At 38.5% G+C, this 19,541-nt stretch overlaps 1 protein-coding gene across 2 annotated transcripts; it reads right to left on the bottom strand.

The window, feature by feature from the left end:
• Window positions 1-9,295: 9,295 nt before the first annotated feature.
• On the bottom strand, window positions 9,296-16,900 carry vgll2a (vestigial-like family member 2a). Of its 2 annotated transcripts, none has more exons than XM_028605505.1 (4): window positions 16,674-16,900; window positions 14,645-14,891; window positions 12,147-12,632; window positions 9,296-10,568 (listed from the first exon to the last, which is right to left on the bottom strand). In XM_028605505.1, exons 1-4 carry the CDS (start codon window positions 16,749-16,751, stop codon window positions 10,525-10,527), a joined length of 855 nt encoding a protein of 284 aa, XP_028461306.1. In that variant the 5' UTR covers window positions 16,752-16,900; the 3' UTR covers window positions 9,296-10,524. The 2 variants fall into 2 exon arrangements, with proteins under 2 accessions (XP_028461306.1, XP_028461305.1); XM_028605504.1 differs by having other exon boundaries at window positions 9,296-10,351.
• Window positions 16,901-19,541: the final 2,641 nt, after the last annotated feature.

The following is a 19,541-nucleotide window of genomic DNA, read 5'->3' as shown; positions in this document are numbered from 1 at the left end:
TATGGTCGTAAGCTTATATTCTTTTTAGGGCTAGGCAAGTTAACGTGTTAAAAGAGAAGGACAGGACTGCAAAAGCGGCTCAGGATTTTGTGGGCAGTTTTATTTTATATATATATATATAACAAACAGGATAACAGTGGCAATAAGCTTTAATTTTGTATTTGCTTTGATTACATTGTTTAAGTTGAGATTTACACTAAACATTTTATTTAACTGCTACTGTATAAACAAAATGCTGATGTTAAGTGTTATGGCATTTCGTTCATATGGCAGAACATTTAAAATAAAATTGCGCTATACACTACTTTTGTACTCATTGGATTTTTCGTATAACAATGCGATTAATCAGGGAAATCATGCGATTAATCGCGATTAAAACTTTTAATCGTTGCCCAGCCCTAATTTTATAATTTTTTGGAGTTACTGTGTGGTGGGTTGGGTAGGAATGCTGGGGTAAATGAGAAGGCGAGAATTGATAGAGTGACTAAATTTGCTGGAAAAATGGTGGGAGACTTAAATACAGTGGATAAAAATATCAGACAGCACAACAAGCACTTTAAACATACATTTTTATAATTTCTGTACTGTATTATGGTCTATTTGTATTGTATTTATTTATATATTTTATGGGCATTAAGGCGGGTATGAGCACTGTAATTTTATACATCACCTTAGTCAACACATTTTCACTCCCATCACACCAAAAAAGAATGCTTGGTCAGATGCCTTTGGCGTTTGTTATTGAAATAAAAAGTCTCCTTTAGCATTATATTTAGACGCACTTGGTCAGGACTCTTGCCGTCACTTTTTGACGCTTTGGGCTGGGCCTCTTGGCGTCACTTTTTGATGCTATGGGTCGGGACTCTTGGCGTCACTTTTTGATGCTATGGGTCGGGACTCTTGGTGTCACTTTTTGACGCTCTGGGTCGGGGCTCTTGGCGTCACCTTTTGACTCTCGCGTCTAGCCCTTTGGCATCACATTTAGATACGTTGTTCGTGACTATTGGCGTCACTTTTTGACGCTCTGGGTCGGGACGTACGTTTAACTGACATGCAGCACGAGAACGAGACAGGTTTATGAAAATATTGTAGTTGTACGTTTCAGTGACACACGCAAACAAGAACGGGAGAGCACAGCACTTTGGTCAGCGTAAGCTGTGTTTAAATAGGCTCTAGAAACAGACTTTACTTACTTACTTACTTATCATTACTGGAGTAGTATTTTACATGTTGTGGCTAAAACTGTAGTCTTGACTGAAACTCAGACTACAGTGTATATATGTATATAAAACTGAATCTCTTTGCAAAGCAGACCATCTGCATATTCCCAGCCATATGCAGGTCCATGTTCTTCTTTTTTTTCCTTCTTCCTTTCTCTTTTTGACACATTTTTTGAGGATGTTGTCATCTTGTTTGAATATACAGTATTGTTTGAACACTTTTCTAATTAACAATTCCTGTAAGTAAATACATCAAAATGCACTTCAAATATTCAGTTATAACAAATATTCAGGTATAGCAGTTTATTTCAGTATGAACATACAAACTGATGAATCAAGGCACTACTCCCTTCTCTGTGCTTTGACTAAAGGGCAGCACTTGTCCTTAACCTCAGCCTTGTGTGTAACACAATTAACACAGCTCCAAACCTTCCTATTCTGCTGGACAGCTGAAGTAACTCTTACGTCTTTGTGAAAAGAAGCATTTGTTGTTTTTTTAATCCCTCCAGAGAGCTAAAAAAATAAAGAAAAGATTAGAAAAAAAAAACAGAAGAGGGTGGGTTTCTGAGTATTGGCAGCTATAAAGAGAGACACCTCTCCACCTTCCTCATGTCTGTCATCGCTCAAGTCAGAAGTCGATATTAATCCACAGCTGTCTCGCTCTTAGCTGAAACAAATTCAAACACACGCCTTCAGCTTCTGAGAAACAGAACATATGGCTGAAATTGACAGTCTTTTGTTTGATTGTATCTCAAACAAAACCCTATTATTTATTTATTTATTTTACGAGGAATACTTCTTGAGATGTATCCTCTCATTTTCGAGAGGGTCCTCGGTAGGACTGGACAGTACAAAGGACTAGACATTACAATACAACATACAGATTCACTCACATACTAACGTCCCACACCCCTGCCCCTGCCCAGACATCACCAGAATGATCATTACAAAATGTATGAATAGTAATTAAGAACAAAAGATAAATACCGAAAGAAAAAAAATCAGATAACCAAAAAACAATTACACCAGAAAGCAATCAAGGTTTATGGAAAGCATTTACAACAATTGCTTGTTTGCAAATAAATGAACAAAGATGTCTTAAAGGATCTCAAAGATGTGATTAATCTTAGTGACCCAGGCAAGCTATTCCAATCGAAGGGAGCTTTACATTTAAATGACGAGCTGGCACTTTCTTTGAAAATGCGAGGCACATTAAAGGATCTGAAACGGTCTCCTAGCATTGGGTGACAAGATATTCAGTGAAGAATACAGGACACAATGATGTGTTCTGTAAGGGCATCTCAACACAAATCTTACTAGATACTATTAACACTAATGAAAAGGCTTGAGATTGGTCTCAGTAGTGTTCTGATATACTACATCAGCGTAGTCTATACTTGGAAATAATAGTTGTTTCACAATTCTTAACCTTATCAGCTGTGTAAAACAGTTGTTAGAACAATACAACATCCTTAGATTGCAGTTTAACTTCCTTACAATAGTGTTTATGTGTGCTTTGAAGGAGAGTTGAAAGTCAAGCCAAAGGCCAAGGTATTTATACTCATCTACTCTCCCAAGAGGGGTGCCATCTAAGAAGTTAATTAACAGATTAGTCTGATTCAAGAAAGCAGATCTTGTTGGGAAACGCATGCAGTATGATATTAACACCTTCTTTCCTCGCTCTTTCTTTCTATCTACTAATATTAAAGAAACACGGTTGACCGTTGAAGCCTCATATTAGCTTTAGATCATGTTTTGAATACATTTAGGAATGATTACAGCAAACAACACCTGTTTCAGTGTTCATGTGGGCAGCAGAAGCCCAGGTGAAACTAATTTCGTTAACGATGGCTCAGTTCCATCAAGTGTCCCATGCTACGTTTACACGCGGCTGGCTATTTTCAGAAATGGACATTTCAACCTCTCCGTTTTCAAAAATAACATTGTGCACAGCTGTCAGTTTTCAGAAAAGTGTTTGTTTACATGTACCCGTGTATATGCCGTCAATGCCGTCAAGAGCATGCCAAACCTGTAGGTGGCAGTGTAACGACAAGCCCAAGCCCACGTTAGCCAATCAGTCCCGAAAATAGCAACAACAGCAACAAATCACTTCCTCTTTCTCTCTCTTGGCTGCCTAAACCTCCGTTTGTCTGAGTTTACATGCAAACGTGCAAACGTAGTTTTCGAAAGGTTTCGGAGGTTTTAGAAAGCATCGTTTTCAGAGGCGTATTCTCCGTTGCATGTAAACAAAGGGCGCAAACGAAAGGAAATGTCTCAGTTTCTCAAAATAAGATACAGTATTAGGGGACCACTAAGGTCTATATAAAAGCATACAAAGGGTTAGCACCATGTCATGGGACCTTTAAACTGAAACGGGTGCGTTGAACACTGCAACACAAAAAAGCTAAATGTTTTCCATCAATTGTCACAGATAATAAATCAGCAAAAAAAAGGGATTTATTTACTGCTGCATAAATATTCACTCCTGGGGACAATCTCAACAGTTAATATGGCAGGTAGAAGACCAATCACTCAAAAGCCAAAGTGTCATGACATCAAACATGGACAAAACTCATCTTCCAAAATCAGGTCCTGTGGATGGTGTGTATGAATTGAGGAGGAACTACAGTTTCACAAAGCATTAAAAACATTGGTGACCTCTAATGGCTACTGAATGGCTTTTATCCACAGGGTCAAAAGCTGTCCGATGTCCATAGGTAGACCTGTATTATGAGGAATATGAATCTGACTCATGAACTATTTAATGCAAGCTCTCAAAAGTCCAGGATTTATACTGCCATGCCATGCAAGCTCTGGTCTGCTCATCAGGAGCAATTTTTATTTTTTTGTTGTGATCAGGACACGTCGACGACACATGCCGACAGAAATTTCCAGGACCTAAACCACCAACCTTTAGAAATATGGACAACAGCCCATTTTTCAATCTAAGCAACACCACTTTTTGCATCACTGTCACTGTGACACGAGCCAAAGCAATAAGAGATTGTTGTAGCAACCAACGTAATAATAACTAAGATTACTATAGCGCTTTTCATGAAACGGACGCTTTACACATGTAGAGGGGGAAAAGTGAAAAGAAAATAGTAGGCCAACACAAATGCCGACTAAAAGGAATAAAACATCCATGCCAAATGGAAGGGGGACGTACTTTAATGTCGGCCACTGATTTACAACCACATCGCGCAATTTTAAAGATATTTTATGACGGGCTTTTTCCGAAATCTGTGACCCTTCAGAATGTGTGCTCTATAGCGCCGCCTACCTGCAGTAAATCATTTTGTGACTTTGTGAAAAAAATCGGTCCCGGACAGAGGCATTAAAGGTGCTGTAGAATTGTGCAGATCCAGGTCTTAGCCAAAGAATTTGAACATCGACAACTTCTCAGTCCCTCCCCCCCTTTCTGCTAAAGCCCGAACTGTCTCCTAAGCCCCTCTGCCCACAAGGGAAAATGAATGTGTGTGCATGAGCAGTGATTGACATGCAGTTAGACATGATGATTGGTGCATCGGAAGAGGGATTGGTGGATTTTTGCAAATCACACTACAGACTGAAGGTGGTTCCAGAGGAGCCAGATTTGTTTTTTTAATTACCAGCTTCATGTAGTTCTACTGGAACATAGGGTCAGTTTCAGCAAATATGACAGAAAGTTAGTTTTATAAGTCTTACCTACTGCATCTTTCATAATATTGCTGTTACAGGTCAGATGGAACATTACACAGTTTCAGAAACATTTAAAAGTGATATATAGTCACTTTAAGTGTTCGGACTGGTAAGTTGATGAACCTCAAAAAATATATCACTGATACATAGACGTATCTTTCGCCATGTAAAGTCTATGGGAAATTGCAGAATTGTGAATATGGTCGCTCTAGAGTGACCTCAGAGTCGCATGAATTCTGATCTGACTGTCCAGACTGTATGTGTTAGTCTAACTTATTCTTACATACAAGAATTACATTTCTGCTTAGAGTAATTATTTTAGGCAAATCTATAGTAGTTTGTGGCCAAATAATGATGGATGAAAACACAATTTTGCACATTTAAGTCACATTGCTTTACTTAGTGATACAAACGTATCCACTGTAAATGTTTGTATCCATGATCCTAGGCAGTTGGTGAAATTACTAACAAAAGCAGTTTTTAATTCTTTACTAGCTTTTGCCTTTTTTGATCTTTCGTTCTATGCAGAATGTCTCCACATGTATTTTGTTTAATATCATAACAATCTTTTTAAAATCCCCATTTAATTCACTCTTTCTATCAGTCTTAGGATACCTGTAAAAAATATTGAATCAGTAATAATTCTTCAATTTAACATAGGCATCAATGCCATGAACAAATCACTAGAGCTGAGGGGTGCATTCCAATAATGTCATGTGCTGTTACTTGACAAGTCAGCAGTCCTTCATTTGGTGCTATGTATTGATAGGGAAAGCAAAACAAGGAGGAAAACAAATTATGAGGCTTTATGTGGGTGATAACATGCATGCCTTAACCAGAGAATGCAGGTTGGCTCCAGACATCTTTATCATTGTGTACTTTATTTGTAACATTGCTTTTTATTAATATATTTCAAATGTGCACTGGATTTTTGCTTTACAGATGATGAACAGGAAAAAGGAGGAACAAGAGGAATCGGTATGTATTCCTTTAGACCTTTTTCTGACGGTGAGGATGATGATGAGTCACAAGTTACTGTAAAATGAAGAAAAACGAAGGCAGGACGAGAGAAATAAATATATTCACCACTTCTAAGCAGAAGGTAGAAGAGACCGTTATCTCAGAGCCTGACCGGGCAAGACCCCTTTTCTATGACGGCATGATTTTTCAAAAGTGAAGATGTCTGTACTTATAAATAAATAATACATTTTGTAATTTATGTTTCAGGTATGGGTCCACAATTTCTCAGCCAAAATAATGATAATAAATAATAAATAACAATAGCACGCCTTGGAGTTCAATTGAAAACCATTTGTGTCGCAGCAGCTGGGACACTACATCACTTCGCAAAGAGTTCCTTGTAAAGAAGAAGCAGAACATGTACTTAGCAGTGGCCATTGGAAAGATCTCAAGTCTACAATTCCATCATATCTCAACAAAGGAAACCATTGTACTTCAGCAGCTGGGTAAGTATTGCTGTTATGAAAATTGTTTAAGGAAGTCGTTGATCCAGCTCTCTGTTCAGCTGCCAGTGAACTCTGTTAACCTGTGTCATTTTCATGTGTTAGTTCTTGTTGTAAGAGCAGCTGGATCTCCATCATCTGGACTGTTGAAAGCTGGCAGTACACTCAACAAAATCGTCGCATTAGATTGTACAGGTATAACTTATAAAGCCACCTCGTGTATTTCTTATTAGAATGGCAGCTGCATCAACATTGCATTATGATGTCCTAAACTCAGTTCTTAGTGGTAAACAATGACAGAAATCCAAAGTACTTTTTTTTTTAACTTTCAAATCAACTCAGATTGCTGGATTAATTATCTTAATTGCTTTTTTTTTTTGCATTTAAGTTTGTTCTTAAATGCTGGTTGGCTCAGATTCTATTCTATGTTTCAATATCTAAATATACAGTATAAATGTTAAGCTTACTGAACTTGCCAAACAATGTTTTTAATCTTAATGGTATTAGGCGTTAAAGCGACATGTGAAAGATTGAAAAAAACATTTTTTAATGTAGTAGATAAAAAATATAACATAGAGTGTTATGTAGCTTTACTGGCATTCTACCATTCTAGCCACTGTTGGCACGCGGTAGCTCAACCAATGGCAAATTGGTAGCAGTTGATTATACAACAAAATAAATCTGTGTTCATATTGTGGAGCAATACGCTCTTGAAATACAAAAAACAGACTATTTATAATCCCTCCCTGTTTAGTTAACCAGCCAATTTTACCGTGGGATTTATCAAACTGAATAAATCCAGCCTGCACATAAAGACAAAACTGCTTTGCTTGCTCCATTGTGTTGTAAGTAAGACATCTGCTGAAAAAGTTATTGTATTCATTAGCATGATTGTCGTACTGTTTAGTTCAAAATCATCCAAAACACCAAAGGAAGATGAGACGACCAAGCGCGAGCTTTTATTTTGAAAAGTCGAAGCTCGAGCACGGCACCAGCCTCCCAGCTGAGACGGGAGCATAGACTGTATATTACTAATATATTATATTATTAATAAGGGCATGAGACAGGATTTCTCTTTTTACTATGCAGCCATACCCGACTCTAATAAAAAGGCAGAAAAGGGGTCATAAATCCAGCTGATTAGCTGTTCCCTCTAGAGGTCTGGAGAACTTCCGTTGTGGAATCTGGATGCAGCGTTTTCTTATTGCATTTGTTTTCGGGGTTTGTGTGCTTTTCTTTTTGCATCGTTTTTTATTCGCATCACGTTTATGTATTTGGTTGTGTTGTGTGTATTTGCATCGCGTTTGCTGAATGCTGCGCATGTGTTGTCAAATTAATGAAGTTGTTTTTCTTTTTGCATCGCTTCTTTTTTCGGGGTTTGCTTTTCTTTTTGCATCGTTTTTTAATTGCAGCGCGTTTGTATATTTGGTTGTGTTGTGTGTATATGCAGCGCGTTTGCTGAATGCTGCACATGTGTTGTCAAATTAATGAAGTTGTTTTCTTAATTTGCTTGTGTTTTGTCTATTTGCATGTGTTTTCTGAAGTTGCAGGGCGTTTGCACCTGTCGGCCACCATAGACCCGCCCCTACTCTGCCTCTGATTGGATAGTACTCATTGCCTTCTACACAGACTGTGGTGCAAAAGAAAAAAATAACACTGTGGGCCTGGTAGATGATGACAGGCTTAATGATGATATGGCCCACTGATTAACAATATTATTTTAAAATGGCACTTCATATTCAAAAGGTTGCTGACCCCTGATCTACAGTATATCTATAAGTGATAATAGTTTCTTCATAGATCAATATATAAAGTCCATTTGATCAATTCAGGTTTTAACAGATTGAAATTTTAATCTTATAAAATGCAAATAATGTCACACAAATGTGCTTACAACTATTTCACTAGCAGTGGAAAAAAAATGGTTTGGTTTTTGCAACATTCTAGCTCGTGGAAGTGGTGGCCCTCACAAAGAGCTATGAGATTGTGGTCCACACTATGTACTAAAGATCCACTGTGTGTGTGTGTGTGTGTGTGTGTGTGTGTGTGTGTGTGTGTGTGTGTGTGTGTGTGCGTGTGCGTGTGCGTGTGCGTGTGTGTGTGCGTGTGCGTGTTCACTAAGTTGAAGAGCAGTTGTCGTTGACAGCTGCATGGGAGCAGGGAGAGAAAGAGTCAAGTGACTTCAAATAGCCGTCATTCTCCTCATTCATCAGAGGAACCCCTCCCCTCTTTCTCTCTCTCAGCAGCCACTGGTGTGAAGTTTACATTTCTTTTGTTTTGTTCTTCAGTCAAAGTGATTTTTTTTTTTTGATGATCTCTGCTTTCGGCATAAAATAACGTTTCATAATTCTCCAGAAAAAAGAGATTAGCACAGTCCAATCTGCAGGTACTGAAAGTGAAGAGGTGTAATGTTGGTTGCTCCAGTAAGCATTATGCTCATTAAAAATCCCCATCCTCATTGTATCTGCGGTAGCTTAAAGGCTCTGTTTACCCAATTTAGCCCATCAAACAGTTTTACATTAAATAGAAGTTGATGACACTCAACATGGACCAGGAAATCATTATGCTGCTGCAGTGTTTTTCAAATGTGCATTTAAAAACGTTTTCAGTCCACAACAAAGTTCTTAAATTAGGGCTGCAATGTCACTGTCATTGTCATTATCTATTAAAAAATCCATTATTTTCAATCCATTACTTTCAAAACAAAGGGTAAACATGGTGTCATAATTTCCCAGGGCCCAAGGTGACATCTTTGAATTTCATGTTTTGTATGACCAACAGTGCTAAAGTATTCAGTCATATAAAACAGAGTAAATCAGCAAATCCTCACATTCAAGAGGCTTTAAACAACAAATGTTTGGTGCCTGATAAATGACTTGAATTATTAACTGATAATCAAAATGGTTTTCTATTAATTTTCTTGTTATTTAACTTGCAAATCACTAAATATATGCTGACTCCCCAGTCATTGTAACATCCTACTGAGAAAAGTGTGTCCCAATTCCATACTACATGTAAACAGTATCCATATGGTCTACTTTACTGTATATGCAAATTCTAATATGGGAACTTAGCATGCCAGAAATCACTATACTCAAATGTACTAACAGGAACGGAAGAAGTAAGTGCCCTAAATGCATGTCAGTCAAACTGTGACTTTGCCACTGCCAATTAAAATTCACAAAGAGAAATTTTTCTGTTTTCTAAGATATTCTGGAGTAGTTTCACCTATGTATATATTTTTGCAGCTGTCTGCAGCCCCTCCATGTGTTTTGTGCATTGCATTGCGGGGACAATGGCGACCATCAACTGCTTACTCATACATCAAGAGTTTCATACATAATTTCATATGCTTACTGACTTTTTAAAGGACACTTTTTGTGCAAAAAATCTGCTTCCACACAGTATGGAATAGGGACACAGCTGTAAAGTTGTTGCAGCTGTTAATTGAAACACTTACAAAATCAAATCATAACTTAAATATCTTTTGTTATCAGTCAGAACTGTTTAATTTAACTTGTACAGTGCCATAAAATACTGACAGTGTTTTTTTTCAGTTAACATTGAACCAATACTCCATGTAAACCAAAGTGTTTGGACTCCTCCTGCCTTCACAGTCTGCCAAATTCTTGCTGTGCGGCCTCCTCAACACCAGCACAGCCTTTCCTCCAGCCACAACACTCCCAGTGTCTGTTGCCCAGTTGTCCCAGGGAGGCAAGTCCTGCCAAGTCCTTCAAGCGATTGTCTTTGGAGTTTGACAGCACATGTCTCTGTCTGTCTGTCCCCAGACTTTTTCAAGTTTAGGAATGTTGTCCCTGCCTGTTATAGAAGCACAAAGAGTCTTGTCTTTGTCCACATCCGTCAAGGCCAGATTCTCTGTCTCCTCCGTGAGTTCGCTTTTGTTTCCACGCTCGTTTTGTATCCACACTGTCAGCTTTCAGCTTAGCAGGGCTGTACTGCTGCTGCAAAGTCCTCCGTAACAACGAGCTGCAAGTAGACCAGAAGCAGTTACAGCACAAAACTGCTGTCTGATTGATATTCAGTTTCTCTCTCAGACATCCCATAACAGCAGCAGAGCAACAGAGAAGAGCAGGAGGAGTATAGGAAAGAGGCTACAGTTGAAGTAGGAGTGAAGCTGGAGGGAAGAGTCTCAGCAGTGTCTAAAACCAATACAAATCCTTGCTCTTATCCTGTGCCTGCAGACCTGAGAGAGGAGAAAAGAAAGGAGGAAAAGAAAAGGCAGTGGAAGAAAAGAAAAGCAAGAAAAGGGAGATTAGAAAGAGAAGCGCAAATGTCTTGTTGATAAAAGCAGAAGGAATTGCCTGAGGCAGCGAGGGGATGAAAGCAAGACAGCAACAGAAAAGGAAGTTGACAGCTGGTGTTAAGGTACTGATTGACAGTCAGTTTGTTGGTTTAAACCACTTGTGGTAAGTTGATCTGGGCCAGGGAAAAATCATTTAAATCTGTTTTTCACGCTTTCAAGTTGATACTTTGGCACTCAACGTCTTCAATGCTGCTTTCATTTAAACACTTCCAACAATAAGAAATTAGTTCTCAGAATGGTTGTGCATTAAACAGACAGGTGTTGGCCAAAACAAGCAGGACACTTGTCAATATGGAATATCGTCAATGTTGCTTAATTTGCTTTTGCCTTTTGTCACTGGTTGTTTTCATATGGGTTGATGAAGAAATGACCGCACACTAAGCTCCAATCATTTTATGTTTTGACCACACTCGGTCATTCTACCGAGAATGTATAAACGTTGGTTACGCTGTAAAATCATTAAAGCTTCGTGTGAGGTCATTTTGTCCTCAATAAATGTAATTGCCAGGATCACGACTCTATCTTGTTTAAATTTACTTCCCCTCCGTAAAAAGGGAACCGGTGCCTGTAAACACACAAAGTTTTTTGTCCAAATTTTTGTACTGCTTGTTCACCGGTTTTGTCAGCAGATGGAAGTCAAAGCAAATCTAGTTCCAATGCCTGACAATGAATAAATATTCTCCATATTGTAATTTACCAACATCAGTTACCAGTATTGGCGAATCCCAGTCAGAAGCACAGCGGATAAACATCGGAACGAGAAAGATCGGATTATTACGACTGTAATTCAGTTTCTTCTGTTATTCTAGACTTTTCAAGCTAAATAAACTGCTGCATATCTGGTAATTAATGTCCATCAATCTAAAAAAAATCTCTCTTACCGACAAGCTAGCATGTCATTGCTGGTACTAATGGATTTCCTTACGTCATCTATATATATATATATATATATATATATATATATATATGTGATACCAATGTCTTCAATCTAGCCTTACAAACGAGCACGCTACAGCCTCTGAAAGACAGAATGTCTGTGAGTAAACGGACCCGTCATGGCGCCAGGCCAGGTGAGTACTGTATTCAACTTTTTTACGGCTATGTTTAGGTACTAACAGCACTGTGGTGTTTGATTAGACTGGATTCTTGGCTCACAGAAAACCACCAAGTTGTTTGTCCTAAGTTTGAATGATGACAGATGATGTCATTCTTTTTCTCCATATTGTATAACAATTTTACTACTGTCATATCTGTCTACTTTGTACATCTATTGCACGTTTGTCCAACCTGGAAGAGGGATCTCTCCACTGCTGATATTCCTGAGGTTTCTTTTTTGTTTTGTTACTCTCCATTTAGTTTCTCCTTAATTGAAGGATAGAAGATGTTGTCTCGTGCACAGATTGCAACTTTCTGTCACTTTCATTTAGGGTTACGTTTGATGTGAAAAACTGGCAATACCTGTGTCCATGTTGAGTCCGATTTCTGCTCCGGCTCCAGTGAAGGCGCCACTCCAGGCCGAACCCGTCCCTGAATCCCCTTTCCCTCCCAGGTCACAGGGCGAGGCGCTGGGTCCCGGTACCGAGCTGCTGGACGTGAGACGGTGATGAGGCCTCACTGATGGCACCAACAGAGAACCGTAACGTGGGTCAAACGCCGTGCCGTACATCTCGTGAACCCCTGGACGCGGGTATACTGAGCCCTGGCTGCCTATAGTGCCCCCTAGTGAGTACGGGTGGTGGTGGTGATGGGATGGGTGCCAGGAGTCAGGGCTGGGCTGGTGGAGGTGGGTGTGCAGGGAGGCAGAGGAGTACGGGTCCCCAGGGAAGGGGAGCTCTGTGTGAGGAGCTGACAGAGCGCTGCCGAGCGTAGAGGAGACTGACGGCTGATAGGAGCTGTTCCAGAAAGACGGAGGGAAACTTCTCTGGCTCATCGGGAATGATCCATCTGGTAAAAAAAAGAAATCCACAAAGGTACGTTAACAAGAAAGCTTGTTTACTGAGGCTGAAGGTTCATTCTTGATCTCAGAAATAGTGTGTAAAGAAATTCTTATCACAAGGTCCACATACTTGTTTTTTGTCATATATTGTGGCAATAATACCTAATTTTCAAACTGTTCCTGTATAATTATGTCTTTTGAGGATATTTTATTTATCTCTTAAAAGCTGTCGATTGGTCGACTAAAAAAAATAAGAAAATAAACTGGCAACTATTATGATAATCGATTCCTCGTTTTGTCACTTTTCAAAGCAGAAATGTGAAATATTTGTTACAACTTCTTTTCTCTGTTATACATAATTGTAAAATGGTTATTATTTGGGTATTTGGACTCTGCAATTTGAAGATGTCGAGAATTGTTTGGGCAGTTCTCACAATTTTCTAACATTTTACAAAGAAAACAATTGATTCATTGAGAATATAATCCACACATTAATGGATTATGAAAATAACCATTGGTTACAGCCCTAGGAATAATCAACACAACATGAAAGTTGAATTTAAAAAATACAGAAATTTCTAGTAAAGGGCCGGCATACTGTATATCACCCACGCAGAGTAATATTCATACTCGGTTGGCTGGAGAAAAGGGGTTTTTAAACTTCACCTTCACATCTCTTTGAGCAATTATTGACCAAAAACTATGTAAATCCCTGCAAAAAATGTGTGGTCATTTTTTCCGTATTTGTTTCTTATTGGATTCAAAAGTCTCTAGATTACACAATGCTGCTGGAGTTGAGAAATAGCCGTGAGAGGAGATGAAATATAAAGCAGGTCGGCTGTTAGCTAAGGAATACTGACCTGTTTTTGAGTCACCAAAAGATTGGGAAAAAAAAGATATTAATCTTTCTGTATTAGTTTTTATCATCCATGTATATGTATTGAAACCTCTTAAGTTTAAACATTGGTATACAATTTTATCTGAGAATCCTGTTACATCTGTAGCTGATAGACATCAATAATAAAAGAATCACCAGTTAACGTGAGTGACAGTGGGATGTCTCGACGCAATGACACTAAAAGGAATATGAAAAGAATCTTCTGTATATCGACGTAACACACAATGTTGGTTTCTCAACATATTGTTATTATATATTTGCTGTGTACATTATTTACACCAACTCCCTATTTGGTTTGACTTTATATTTCCAAGTCAAAAGGGAAACAAACTGCCAGCTGAGTAACAATAAACAAAAGCTGCGGCACGCAAAATGCTATTATTCTCCAGCTGTTATGATATCCACATATTTATAGATAGAATGTATATGATTCAGCCAATGTCATCTAACAATATGGAAATGAATTGATGATGCATGTTGTAAAAGAGATCGTTATTCTAGTGGTTCATGCGAAAACCTTAAGTTCACTTCGTTAGATTTCACACAAATAGTTTTATACAGAATTGCTCTGGTTAAAGGGGAAAGTTTTAGTATCCCAAAATATTCTACACGCATTTCTTTTAAGGTAAAATTAAAAGACACTGAATAGAAGAGCAAAATTGGAAATCAGCAGCTTCAGATCAAACCGCCATCAAAAACCAACATCAGTGCAACTCTACAGCAAAAAAAGTGAGAGATTTTGTACGTCAGATCGTAACTTTGAATTCTGAAGTAAGTGGAGTGAGTTAAGAAAAACAACACCGGTTGTTGCAATTGAAGAATGTCACCTGGTGGAAATCTATTAAAGACCAAGACAAAGTTACTGAATCAGGAGGAAATGATATCAGCTTTCAACAGCCTCAGTCCCACAATATCAAAAGAGAAATAAAATACACAACAGCAGGAAAAAAGTACATGAATTTACAGCACAACCAGAATTTCCCAAAACCACTTTCACTGGTGAAATTTAGTGTCCCGATGATGGTGGAAAAAGGTCTTTCAGTAGCTTTTCAACGCTGACAGACAAACACAGACACACACACACACAAAGACACACACACACACACACACAAAAACACACACCTCTGACGGCCTTGTGGCTGCTTGAGGCAGGGTACGCGGTTGTGTGGCTGAGGGCTCGGCTGAAGTGTTCGTCCACCACAGCGCTGATGTCTCCCTGGAAGTAAGTGAAGAGGACGCAGCGGGAGCTCAGGTACTCGGCTCCCGGCGGCAGCTCCTTGTCCTCCTCTTTGATGGACGGGGGGCCCGGGGGTCCGAGCCGGCTGCCGCTGTCCTGGGGGTCTTGCATTTTGGTATACAAGGCCAGTTTCTAAGAAGGACATGCAGATATATATGTGTGTTATGAAACTGTGTGTTTATCTAGTGTCCCCTTAGTACACTATCATTTTTGCATTGATGCATTTTGGGCGGTTTTAGATACTAGAAAGACTTAAACCAAAATGTGACATTTGACCTCTAAACCCTCATAAAGATTTGTTTGGGGTTTTTTTAGGACACAACAGGTGTGTAGTAAGAGATAAATCCACCTAAACACTTTGTCATCTATTTATGTCCAAACGGACATCAATGATGACAAACTGATGTGTTAACCCGAGGGTGTGGCTTTTATTTAAGCATTTACAAAAATAATGCTTTGAACACAATACATTTATGCTGATATTGGTGGCTTTTAATGAGCGGTAATTAAACCTAGTTCACCTGTCTTTTTATTTACCACTGGATCACGATATAAATCGCAGTACACAGTCATGTAGAGTACTATGGTTGTTTTAACATATTACAACTTTGCATTTCATTACTGCTGCACACAATGACTAAAACGGTCACTTTTAATTTTATTTTTTTTTTACTTTATTTTTTACTTACTTAGGCCTATATGATAAATAGATGATGGTGCAAAAACCATTTATATGAGATTAGTTTAAGTTACTGTTAAAGACATGGAACTTTCAAGTTTTTTAACCTCTGTATTGCTTTATTGTTATGCCAAATGTGTTAGACAAACCATACAAAATAAAATAACAGATCATAAAAAACCATATACTGATTATATATAATCAGTGGTGTGTAGCATGGGAAGACTGGCTGATCCTGAGTCTGTTTTTTTGACAAACGGAGTGAGTTTTGGCACTATGTGAAATATGCCTGGATGTTGACTGAGAAGTTTTAAGAGAGTGAAAAAAGACCTTTAACAGAATTAGAAAGGCCTCACAAAATCCTGCTCCACTGAAAGTGTTCGCAGTCATGAAGTCTGCGCACAGACACAAATGTGACATGAAGTGAAATCAATAAGTCCATGATATTTTATTAGGCAACTACTGCGGCAATTATGCTGTTAAAAAAACAACATGATGACACATAATTGATTTTAATCGTAAATGATGGGCTTTACTCATTTAACATTAAGAAGGAAATGAGAAGGAGACTTTTGGCAGATTACACCTGTTAGTTTTTTGTATTTGGACTATATGGCTACAAACCAAGAGTCAAGTTCTGCAAAAAAAAAATGTAATCTTTTATGTAAAAACCCTAAAAACACTCTTAAAAAAACTTTAATACAAATTAAGGGAACTCTATGATGCATGAAATCTGTCAGTTTCGACTTGGATAAAGCTCATCTGCGAGTGTTATTTTAAAAAAAAACTTTTCTTTCTATCTAAAGACAAGGTCCACGGTCGTGTGACGACTCAGAAATTATATGAATATCGATATAAGTGCAAACAAAGTGAATAGTGACCCAAAAGCTTGTTACGCACTCGATCTTATCTGCAAGTAGCGCATAGCCTTTAGAACATGCCTTGCATGCGTTTTATGGTGTAGGCAGTGTTAAGGGCTGTAGGAGTCGAATAATTAAGTTTTATAAAGAAAGTATACCCATAGCTAATGACTGAATGTGTAATAGTTGCTGCTTAATCTCTATGTAATAAAGTTTCAATTGGCGTTTTAATTTAATAAAACCGAAATATTGGTACTGTTTAAGTTTTCCGTAGCCTACATTTAAACTGATATAAAGTCCACAGTTCAGAGAAAAGTAGTGTATGAGCTCTTGAAAAAAAAAAAAGTTGATAAAGAATATGTGGTTCATATATACCTGGTGGTGATAAGGGCTGTAGGAGCTGAAATAAGGCTGAGGACCGAACACTTGGTACATCACATCCAGGCAGCTCATGGCGAAGAAATCACGGAGAAGAACCAAGCTTCATTTAGAGCGCAGGTCTGTTCAGACGGAGAGAAAACGGTAATCCCGGAGGTGAAGGACACAGTAGGCTGTAGAGAGTCTCTCTGCTGCGCTGCGCTGCTCTGCTCTGCACTCTTTACGCACTGGACTGCGGTAGGGCGCACTGAGGGGAACCCCTCCACACACACACACAGCCTGACGCCTCCCTCCCGCCAATCAGAGGCCAGAGCTCAACTCCTCTGCCTCAATGAGCTTTTAATTACAGAAAACCACAACATCTACAAAGCTATTAACTCAAAGATGAAATAATGGTTGCTTTAGTAGCCTAAAACATTCTTATTGATGCAACACATTTTATAGTTTTGCATGAATGTTGCTGCATTCATATTTCTGTATGTTTTATGGTGCACCTTAACACAGATGTTATCCATATATTTTCATTCACATTTCTGCTTATTTCAACCAAATGTTTTCCTGATAATGTATTTTTTTTATTGGAGGTGTTGGTCATGTTACAATTAGCTTCAACAGTGACTCGTCAAAGCATTCAAGCTTAATCTAGAACTTGGAAGTTCATTCTTGACCTTGGAAACAGTGTGGCAAAAATAATCTTCACCCAAAGGTCTGATGCTATCTTATCCTGAGCTTTTAATCGCATCCACAGTAAGATTATTTTTGCCACACAAGCTTAAGGTAACAAACAAACACCTGATGCGGCTCCGCTGGCACAGTTTGTGATTTTGCTCCTTGGGAAAGTAAATTCAATCCTTCATTCGTTTTCTTTATATCATGTTCCTTTACAAGGTCATTAGATGCTTTGAGAAATCTTGGACTGACAAATAGACTCTAGGAGAGGAAACACAGAGCTATCAGAAATTTAGGTTTTCCATTTTTTGGAGCTTTATTTTTGAAAGTTGGGAATTTGTGCTGTATATTGGGATAGAAAAAGGGGGCTGTTCAAAACGTTGATGTTTGATGTAGTTCTATACAAATCATCACCACCAACCATCATCTTCCAAATGTGTGTTTTTAAAAAAAATAGATTCTAAATTGGATGTTATTTAACACTTGATTATAGAAACGTGGATACTGTTACAATAACGTTATGTAGTAGTCCTGAAGTAGTCAGTGAAATAGTCAGAATCAAGAATGTCAAGTTTGCATTCATAGTGACGCGACATGATGAGAGGCTGAAGCTGGATTAATGTTACTTCTTATCTGTCACAGTGCTATTTTTCATAATCACAAATAAACCCATTACCCACAGATATAAGGTCAATTAAAGAGCATCGTGATTATGAAATCACTTATATGGAAAAAAAATAAGATGCAAAAGTCAGAAAATCATCAATGCATCAAATCATCAAAAAAAAGGCAAATCCTCATATAACTGACATCAATTTAATCAATTTGCTTTTATCAGCCAAAGATCATGAATTTATCAGTGAGCATGGCAAGTAGTCAGGAAGTTCAAGGAATAAATGTTTACGCTAAAATGTACGACTGATTTAAAACTGTGATCATTGTCTTTGTTATTTATTGTGGCTGACCATCAGAGAATGCCCAGTTTAATTTTTTGGAGCCACAGTTAAGAATTTATGAGTCTATATCCACAATGTTCCACTTCCGGGATTGCTCCGTTGCCGTTGGAAATTCCGCCGGCACGACTAAAACAACTTTTGAACGTAGACATTTTCCACCCAAACAAGTTCCTTCCCAAAGCTATTTTGCAGAGGCACTGTGGCTCTGCCCGGTGCTTAGCATCGCCCATGACAATTGTGATTGGTTTAAAGAAATGCCAATAAACCAGAGCATGTTTTTCTCCCATCCCGGAATGCTGTGTGGACTAGCCAGACCTTCCTTTGCAGCGCTGTGGAGGAAGGTCTGGCAAAGCGAGACTAAGAATGTAACAACTGGCACTTACTGCTAATTGAAATGAGTTAACAATCAAACCGACCAATGAGTGGAATGTAATGCTATGAAGTCCCACAATCCCTTAGTGGCCTCCCAAATTCTGGAGGTCAAAGGTGAAATAGTTTGCTCCCAGTTTGGTGTTATTACTAGAGGTCAGAGGTCACCTGTAACTTATCCAACAATTATCAAGCTACAGCAGAGGCAGTGGTGGAAAGTAACTAATAGTACAGTAATACGTTGTAACTGTGTGAGAACCTGTTATAAATAAACATTTAAAAAATAAAAAAGGGAATTTGCTCCTTAATATAACTGTTATGTTATCACCATGGATTTTGTCCTTGTATTAATAATCTGTTGTAGTGATTTGCGTGTCCTTCTGGCACTTGACCGTCCTTTTGGCTGACCCCTCCACCAACCAGCACACCTGTTCCCCACCACAAGTGGTGCAGGGAAGCTATTAAAACCCCAAATAACTCCCATTGAGGTGCAGCTCAGCTCATCCCACAGGCACTATTCAACCATCGATCTGTGTGTATTATGGACCTCGAAACGCAAAGGTTCAATGAGGAATGTTTGGCATCCTCTCTGCTGTCACTTAAAGGTTTAATGGATTTTAGAGAAAGTTGATGCAAGAATCAGTTGTTTCAATGCTCTTTGTATTCAATGACTTCCCAACAGCAGCAACAAACAAAAGAGGGGCTGGTATATTCAGAGCAAGTCCAAGTTAAGTCATAAATCTTTAAAACAAAGTCAGTTTCTCTCACAGGCCAAAGGAAGCCTGGCCTCTCCATACTCATATTCTAATGAAGAAAACAAAATAGTTGATTCCCACAGCTGTGTGTTTTAATGAAGTTTGGCATTTCCTTT

This window comes from Perca flavescens, chromosome 18 (genome assembly GCF_004354835.1).
Source record: "Perca flavescens isolate YP-PL-M2 chromosome 18, PFLA_1.0, whole genome shotgun sequence".
In the NCBI taxonomy this organism is placed as follows: domain Eukaryota; kingdom Metazoa; phylum Chordata; class Actinopteri; order Perciformes; family Percidae; genus Perca; species Perca flavescens.
The sequence above is the reverse complement of the archived record's forward strand: the minus strand, read 5'-3'. Positions and strand labels throughout refer to the sequence as shown.